The sequence below is a fragment of the Spea bombifrons genome, chromosome 9 (genome assembly GCF_027358695.1).
Source record: "Spea bombifrons isolate aSpeBom1 chromosome 9, aSpeBom1.2.pri, whole genome shotgun sequence".
NCBI classification, from domain to species: domain Eukaryota; kingdom Metazoa; phylum Chordata; class Amphibia; order Anura; family Pelobatidae; genus Spea; species Spea bombifrons.
The window spans coordinates 30832361-30842072 of NC_071095.1; the positions used below are offsets into that span (position 1 = coordinate 30832361).

At 38.4% G+C, this 9712-nt stretch overlaps 1 protein-coding gene across 1 annotated transcript; it reads left to right on the top strand.

Moving 5' to 3' along the window:
• Nucleotides 1-3982: 3982 nt before the first annotated feature.
• LOC128504753 (uncharacterized) lies at nucleotides 3983-5502 on the top strand. Its single transcript, XM_053474944.1, has one exon. The coding sequence runs from the start codon at nucleotides 4523-4525 to the stop codon at nucleotides 5444-5446; it is 924 nt and encodes a 307-aa protein (XP_053330919.1). The 5' UTR covers nucleotides 3983-4522; the 3' UTR covers nucleotides 5447-5502.
• Nucleotides 5503-9712: the final 4210 nt, after the last annotated feature.

Sequence of the window (9712 nt, forward strand, 5' to 3'; positions counted from 1 at the left end):
TTTGCTGCATTTGATACAGAAACAGTCGTTTTCTGCAATAAAATTTTAGCAACTTGGTAATTTGCTAAAATGAGTATGTTATTGTTAAAAACAAATATAGTATTTCAGGACCCCTTGAGAACATACAGTATGTTAACAGCTTTTAGAATACATTAAATATTTTTTACTTTAGGTTTTAGGTTTCTCAGTGAAAGTAATGAAAACATTACTTTTTCCATTCATATTTACCCTGTAAAACTTTAGCCTTACATGGAACGTATGTAATAAAACTCCTTCAATTGTAACTTTATATTTCCCAACATTTCAGGTGCCCAAAACAGTACACCTTTTTTGGGGGGCATAGTAAGAGGTGTATGGGAAGTGGTTTGTGGCAGAATGATGCACTCATCTTACTGCCTTCCTAATGTATGCATACATATTTACGATGATCATTGTTTGTATGACTGACTACTGTACTTCTTACTGTACCCCCGCTTTATAAAACTGAAAAAATGTTAAGCACATCTGTTAGTGCTAAAGAAATAAAAAAACATTACATACACGTGTCACTGAGAAAACATGCAATAGATTGTGTTGTTGACGTGGCAATGGAGAAGCGACAACTCTATTAAAAGAAACAACGGCTGTTGACAATATAGGAGTTGCATGCAATAATGTATTCTGGCCTGGGCCGAATAGGAAGGTTCAGCGGGGTAGCTGCCCAAAAACGTGTGAAAGATGCTCCTCTTGTGCAATCAGGTTCCCCGATGCGCTGCTGCTGAACGGCCTCCATAGACTGCATCCAAAAGCTCTGCGTGCCTGGAGTCTGACGTCATATCCCGGCCTTCCATAGTGGAGATGGTGGCTGCGGAAAAGATGGTTCAGGGCTCGGGCAGCTCCAGTGGTAAATACATCCCTGGTTGCATGATAGGCTATATAAATTATTTCATATGTCAAATGTTTTAAGCAATTTATGTTCTCACTGGTCATCGCCTTAGGTAGTACTTTTTAATGCCTTACACACACTAGGGTGGTGTTTGTCTTTGTATTATATCACATTATAGTTATTTAGTGTGTTTATACTGCTGATCTGCAGATTTAGAGTGAATTTGTTAGTACCGTTTTTACTAGTACTAGTAAAATGTTGGTTTCTGCATTTACCATATTAAAAAAAAAAATCCCTTCAATTTGTCATATTGTTTTCTATTTATTTTCAGCTAAGATAGCACAGGATAAAACATTTATAGAATAAACATTTAGTATTTGGTAGATTCTGATATGGGAGTTAATATATCCAAGAGTTTAGATTTTGTTATATTTAAATATTATCAATATTGTGCAATTTCTAAGAAAGTATTCAGAAAATACAAATGTGTGTCTTTTTATCTTTTTGGGGGGGTTATTTAATTAACATGCATACCTGGGAATTTGACCCAGAGTCTCCTAGTTTACTAGGATTTCTCCATTGCAGCGATAACAACGCAATCCCCTCCAGGGTTTTACCCCGCTTCCCCGGGTGCTTCAGTTTGATGTTTGCCTGGACAGGGGAGCTGTATTTGGTCACACACTCCTGCCGACTCACTACCTGCTTCCCACCTACTAAAGGCTATCCTGGGCTAGCTCCCCCATATCTGGCTAGCCCAAACCAGGTAGTCTACCCTGGGAAGTTCCCAGATACTCTATACGATAGTCGTGTTCTTAAAAGGAACTCTAGGAGATAACCATATGATCGCGAAACAATATATTTCTATCTTGTTTTCTTAGGCCTTGTTTTTTTTCTTCCCCCCTCCTGTAGTTTATCACTGACCCATTAATAAATGTATATTGCATTTCCGTCCACAGTATTAAAACTATTCTATGCCTGAAAGGGTTACCACATCAGTTGAGTTTTGTATGTTTTGTTCTCTGTGTGCTTGTTTCACTTGCAACCCCTTGCCTTTATATCAGCTGAAACAACAAAGAGGTGGTAGTTTCCAGCTGAGCTTAAGCAATTTTCTTTGGAAAAGATATGTATGTGGCCTTGCTCCCTGAGTTGCCGGCGGCATGAATCCCTTGATAGATTAAGACAGTCAGCAGAGACTTCTTCTGACTCATCGCAGAGACAGACAGAAATACGATGTCATTATTGCTAGCAACAAGACAAGAAATTATTTTCCAAGGTGCATGCGGACGAGCGCAAGTCATCTTTTAATTTATGACCTGGTCTAAACCTACATGCTTTCTTCTACATTTGAATGCCACTGTGCAATTGTGAAAACAAGGTTGCAAAGCTCGTAAAAAATGTCAGTTACGGGCTTTAAATGCACATAATTACATAAGAAAGCGTCAGTAGGGAAAATGAAGTGTGTAGGCGTGTTGACGTATTTATGCATTTTGCACAAAACATTCTTGAAAAAGTAAAATAAATGGAAACAATTTTGATTTGTACAAGTCTTTGTTCCTTTTATATATAGCCTTAATAACAAGAAGTTTTCGGTTTTGGTATTGAGTCGTAAATAATGTATCGAGTACTAAGACACAATATGAATGGCAGTTTATTCACTTTTCTGGCACTGATGTAATCTTGTTTTATTCAGTCAAAGATTTATATAAGCCCAGTTTACCGAAGACCCCTGATGATGAAGTGTGATGTCATGCATATCATATTGGGCTTGAGTTAATTGACCTGAAGAAATCTAGCTGTAGTCAGAAAATACAAATGGCTGTTCTGTACACAGTATGTACATAGAAAGTAACCTTATCATCTAATCACACAACAAAGGGCACCCTGAAAACCAAAAAAACACCACCAATTAGATCAAAAGAAAAAAAGAAAACCAGTTAATGCGGATTGGAAACTGGCAACAACCTTTCCATGTAACCTATATAACTGCTATAATGTGCTGTGTATGGAAGTTCTTTGAGCGACAACACACTGCTAAGGAGCGGAGAATGTTTAGAGACAGAGAGAGTTGACACCAGGGGTATAAGAGGAGTGACTTACAGTCTACACCTTTGCACATACAACAAACACATTTATACTTTTAGTTGTGTGATTGCTGGGGCAATTTGTTAAATCGGGTACAGATAGTGGTGCTTTTAACAGTCATTATGGGACTTGCGAGTTTGAGCATGCTTAGTAATGTGCAAGTAGTGTAGGAGTAGTGGTGTGGTTGTCTGGTTAATATGGTGCAATTGAAAGGGTTAAACTCCCTTGGGGTTTATATTTGTCAGACTGTTTGTTTCTCTCTTCCACAACTATTTAGTTTAGTTATTAACTTAATATACGGCCAAATATACGACTGTTTAACAAGACAATTATTTTTAGTAATTTCTCAAATGTTTACATATATACCATTTTTATGTTTCATGTTATTGGTAAATTTAATAAGTGCGTTCTTCTTATAGTGTATGCCAACATTCAGATGCTAAATAAGAATAGATCCACAACACAAAGAAAACTACGCTTGAATCATTGAAAACATCTGTGAAAATGAACATTTAATTTATAATGTAATATACTCAATATTTTTCTATTAAATACTAGTATATGTAATATTCTCTCTCCCTAATTTTATATTGAATTATGTATACACTAGTATCTAACATCGCTATAGGGTACGACTATGATTTATATTCTCCTTTGATTTCTCATCCATACTAATTTGTTGTAATTATATATAACTTGAGAAATTGTATCTATATGGTGATTAAATGGTAGTGTAGACTGTGCAGTTTTATTTTGTTTATTATGAATATGTAGTTGTATTTGATTTATTATTTAGTTATATTTGTTTCATTCTCTGTTCAGATGGAATATTGTTCTCCCAGGCGAGAATCTTTTTTCATTAAATAAGGCTACTTAATTACATTAATTAATTTCTACGAACGGGTATAAAAAAAAACGTTTGTGGTAAAAATGTGATACTTCGATTTAAAAATAAATAACAGATAAACTTATTAGACAGAGGTATACAAAAGAAAAACATATTTCGTACAAACTTTTGTCTTTTCTGTTTTTTTTCTGAATGATGCTAAATGTATTGCTCCTAGCAAGGTTTGGCATATGGTCATTGCCATGGCAACCATTTGCTACCTCATCCTAGCATCACTCGGTTGCCCTTTTAAGAAGCTCTGTTATTTCCGTCCTAGCCTGCTTTCCCCTGTGTATACTGCCGAAGGAAGCCGCGTCGCTTGGTACAGGCATTAAAAAAAAAAAAAAAGCAGAAAAGTGAAGCTGAGGATGGATCGATTCATTTACAAGAAAACAACAGCATATCCATGTGCTCAGAGACAAAGGATAGGTTATATCGTCTGATACCGACTGAGGAAAAATACGCGCGCAACTCAACCGTATCACCGTATGCTTTGATACACGGGATTGTGAATCTTCTGGGATCGACGTTCTTTGACACCCGAAAGGATCAGTTATGCCCTAAAACAACAGACCCAGGGTTTTATATATATATATCGACACTTTGCCCGGCTTGTACTGCCAAGAGAAGGTGACGGTGTTTCCAAAAAGGACGGCACAGTGGAGCACAGAGGTAAAAACAGGGGCATTATGAAGGACAAAGACTACCATGCCGGTTTAGAAAGGGGAAAGCCTGCTACATACACAGGGGACAAGAAAGCAAAAATGGCAGCCAAAACCAATAAAAAATGGGTAAGACTGGCAACTGTTTTCGCTTACGTGTTATCCGTTTCCCTGGCTGCTATTGTCTTAGCTATTTATTACAGTTTAATATGGAAACCTGTGAGGTCTGGCGGTGAAACGGCTAATGGAAATGCTGGTCCCGAGGTAACGACTTTTAGAAGCAACATCACAACTCTTGTGTCTGACAATAAGCCGAATAACAGCATTCCTAGTAATGGAGCAAGGACCGGCATTGATTCAGTGAAAACATCTTCTGCATTTCCGGATGCAGTCAGCCATGTAACTCCTTCACAAAAGGTAGCGACAGAACACACCATGGTTCAAGCCACAATACCTAATGGAGACTCTGCAACAGAGCACGGGGTGCTTGTGCTTACAACAAACCCCATCATTCAGCAAGAAAGCACATTGGAGACAGATGGTCAGGAAATTGTGACACCATCACCACCAAGCCATAACACACAGGTATGGAAAGAGGCCTTAAGACCAGACACAAAAAATCCTGTAAGCAGTAGCCCACTGCCTGCACATTTCCCCGTAACTCCTACCCCCGCTGACACGTCCCTATCTAATGATGATCTACTTATTCAGCCAACCAAAGGCTTTAATGGAGTCGCAGAAGATCTTCAAGGGTTTACATCAGTGCAAGACGTAAGAGATACTACACACCACTTATTTGCTCCGTCTAATTTCAACAAGGACTCTCTGATAAGTGGTAGCACAGCACCATTAGAGCGTCAAACCGCTGAAGCTGAAAGAAGCCATGAGCCTCAGGGCTCTACAGACGCAGTGACATATTCAGGACATACATCTGCAGCAGGAAGCCTATAGGATTCAGTAATAATGACTCCTCTGGGAACATAGCAAGCCTTTTTTATGTGATGGAAGAAAATAACATTTTTAATGCTAATTCCTGCTCATTGACCCTTCCTCGTTCCCCTTCTCTGACTCACCATGCTTCTTTCCTGATCAAAACCTAAGCCTATATATTAAATTATAACAGATATTTTTGTTAGATAACTCTTTTTAGATTCTATAGTATAATTATAGACTTTTGAATAAGGATTGATCATATGCTGGTGTAAACTCTGTTAGCATGAAATCATATCATGTATCATGAAATACATTACATGATTACATTGTTCTGTCTGTCTGGCAGGGTAATTGTTAATATAGATATAGATTTAGACATGTACAATTCTCATGGAGTGGCGCTCAGGTATGTTGTAACAGGAATACGCACAGAAAACTCTCTGTACATATGACATGTTTTCTATTTCTGTGTAATCAAGGTTGACTATCTACACTAAAGAAAAAAAAAATCATAGTACGGATTTTAAGGGCTACTGCTATGAAGGACACATTTAAGGTTCGATTAGCAATTAAAGCATTTTAATTCAAACATCTGTAAATGTCTTGTTTTCAAATTGCAGCTGAAGATTAAAAGTAATTTTGTTTTTACAATATCATATGTGCCGGAATATGTCAATATATAGAATGATCGATGCGTTCTTAATAAAGAAAGTAGTCAGTGCCTGGAATAGCATCCCATAAAAAGTGGTAGACTTAATGTGGGTGGTATTATTATTATTCTTACATTTTCTATAATGCTTATACATTATGGTTTTTAGATACTAATTACAAATCGCGCAATGTATAAAATGCACCAGCAAATGCAACCAACCCAAATGTTCTTGAATTATAATTTTGTTTGGATACCCATACAAAACAATAACTGGGATTTTTATGTCACAAATTAAATATAAAGTTAAAAACAAACAATCTAACAGAAAAACTCCCTCTTTATTATGATAACCACTCCGCTGCAATGTGACCCTTTTCGTAAGGTCCAATGTTCATATTGACAATAGGGAGATATGAAAAGACTGAACTGTGGCTACTATAAACATTTTGAATCATATATTTTCATCACAATAAAATCTGTGTGATATTGCTGGATGGCTAAACACACATTAAATTTTATTACTAGGCTAGTGTTACATTTTTGGCTTTAGTTTTGTTTTCCAGCTTTGCCGTATGTACCACTGCAACAGAATTACAAGGACATCCTTTAAAAATGAGAGCGGATGTTACCCTTATCTAGTTGGTGTCTTCAACCATATGTGCTCTATACATGCTTTTCATTAGCTAAGTTAATTTGCATTGAGGGAGGATTGCACGGACCTCCAGTCCAGCAGACTATGGGGACTATTGAGAGATGCAGGGAAACCTGCTATGACCCCCTAAGGCAGGGGTAGGCAATCTTCGGCTCTCCAGATGTTGTGAACTACATTTCCCTTGATGCTTTGCCAGCATTATGACTGTAAGAGCATTATGGGAGATGTTGTCCACAACATCAGGAGAGCCGGAGACATAAAAAATGTTTTGATTCTATTTTGTTAATTAAACAATGACCAAAGCAGAACGCAGGTCAATGTGATATTTTTTTTATAGATATAAATGTTAACAAAAACTCATGCTATTTTTTGGGGGGGGAATTACTGTACCGCAGAGTTGAGAGGTATAGCATGAAAGCAGAGCATCTGACTGAAATGTCAGCTCGTACAGTAACATCATCAGAGACAGTGCTTGGGTTAAAGTGAGCACATCGCCTTAAAGTAACATTAAGGAAATGATAATGGATAATGACAATAATGCAACACAGTGTAAAACCTACGAATATGTTATATTTGTACTTTATAAATAAAATTTTATTTCATTTATACCCCTTCATGACCAATTACATAACTGGTACATCATGAAAAGATGCCCATACAGGACCAATGATGTACACTGTATGTCATCGGTAAAAAATAGTCCCACATCTCTGCAATTGCTGTGATCACAGGTCACCATTCAGGTATAATGTGAATGGGTTAAAGCTGAATGTGGGGAATATGTACGAAAATTTCATTCCAAAGAGCAAAATTACCTTTTGACTAAGGAATAGTGAATGTGGTGAATATATAGTAAGCTATTAGTAACCACTGCTAATAGCATAGTTTATGCGCTGTAAGCACAAAGTGGGAAAAGGTAATTTACCAGAAAAACATCATGATTGCAGACAACTGACTAGCTACTGAATGCAGAAAGACCATTGCAGATAAATAATAAAATGATACACATTACTGAAAAGTATTTTAGACACTTATTAAAACAGTCGACATGGTTGAAGTGGTTGCAGCCCCTGGGCCACTGTACTAGGGTCTGCTCACAATATTGGGACCGAAAATCCCTGTGCCCTACTTTCCTCCCCTGATGCACCTAGAACTTATGTTTGGTGCATATACACATATGACAGTGTTCTACAGTCCTAATAGTCACAGTAATGTTTAGATAAAGCACTAAATTGTATAAATAAGTAAGACTAGTCAAGATCATTGCTGGTGGGAGGTCCTTGGGGGGATGGCATCAGTGCGGAACTTACCTATCTGAGGTTCAGCTCATTCAGATGGCATTGGCACAAGTAGCTAAGTGCAGGACTTACCAGGGTCTAGGTCCTTGGTGAGTGGCAAGGTGTATGCCTACTGTGTAAAAGATGTTATGCTGGTGGCTACGCCTACGTCAGTACTTTTAGGAACCACATCTTGGAGAACTAATCACAGTTGTTCCAAAACTAATTGTCTTCTTTATGCCGAAGATAGTTCTTAATGACTTTGGCTGTATGTTTGGGGTCGTTGTCATGCTGCAGGATAAATTTGGGGCCAGTCAGATGCCTCCCTGATAGATAGTACTGCATGATGGATAAGTGTCTACCTGTGCTTCTCAGCATTAAGACCAAACCCCAACTCCATTTGCAGAAATGCAGCTCTGAACTTGCAGAGAACCTTCATCATGCTTCACTATTGCCTGCACACACTCATTCTTCTACTGCTCTTCAGCCCTTCGGTGAACAAACTGCCCTCTTCTACAGCCAAATATTTCAAGTTTTGACTCATCACTCCAGAGCACCTGCTGCCATTTTCTGCCCCCTGGCTCCTGTATTTATGTGCATAGTTGAGTAGCTTGGTCCTGTTTCCACATTGAAGGTATGGCATTTTTTCATCTGCTACAAATTTCCTTGGCTGACCGCTGTGTCTTCGGTCCTCAACATTGCCTGTTTATTTGTGCTTCTTCAAAGGAGCTTGGGCAGAACATGTGAAAACCCCTTAAATGTCTGCCTGGGAGAGACTTTGCTGATGCAGTATAACTACCTTGTGTCTTGTTGCTATGCTCAGTCTTTCTACTGTGCATGACTTTTGACATTAAACTCTCTTAAGCAACCTCACCCTGAGTTTGAGTAAGTTTGGCTGTTCCTCACCCAGTTGTATTCCTGAACTGATCTCCCAAAACAGCATATGAACACTACTGAGAACTGTGACATGTCGGCTCAGGCCTCCACAGTTCATTGCCACCACGGATTCTTAAAAGGTGCAGCGTGGGGATATCACTGTAAAGGAAATCAGGATGTCTCTGGCCATCATTGCCACCATTCTCTTAGCAAATGCTGGCTACAAGATGGAAAGCTGCTCTGGTTCTCTGCGTAAAAGTGCTCCTCTGGGGCACAAAATCTCCAAAAGAACTGCACCACACAGTCACAACACATCAATCAGGATGCAAGAGAACAATTGGGTCTGGGTAAGGTTTACATAGCAACATTAACAAGGGAAAGGGAGCTGACATACAACAGGAAACAGGAACGGATTAACATAATAGAATTGCTAGCGATTACACAACAACATCGGCACCAGGCATCAGCGAATACACAACAGAGGTAAAGTACCACTTAAACACAAACAAATGGAAACAAGGGTAAAACACAAAATATTACAATCTAACCCCTGCAATGTCAATGTAAAATCGCAGTTCCAATAATCTTTCCAAAATGGGGGTTCAGCATCCGTTACAATGGCATTGTATGCTGGTGCTCAGCAGTAAAATGGATATCATGTAGAACTCCTTCATATAGACTGCTTTGATGGACAACTGCTGCACGGACGTTTATATTCTTGGCAAGGCCACCTTGCATAAGGTGCACTAAACTCATATTCATTTAAATAAAGTGACAATTAAATGCAAAATCTGGCAACGAGAGCAGTACACGTATTAACAGATCCC

What these genes read in the sequence shown, in the direction of transcription:
- LOC128504753 (XM_053474944.1), top strand. Translation starts at nt 4,523, where the DNA reads ATGAAGGACAAAGACTACCATGCCGGTTTAGAAAGGGGAAAGCCTGCT.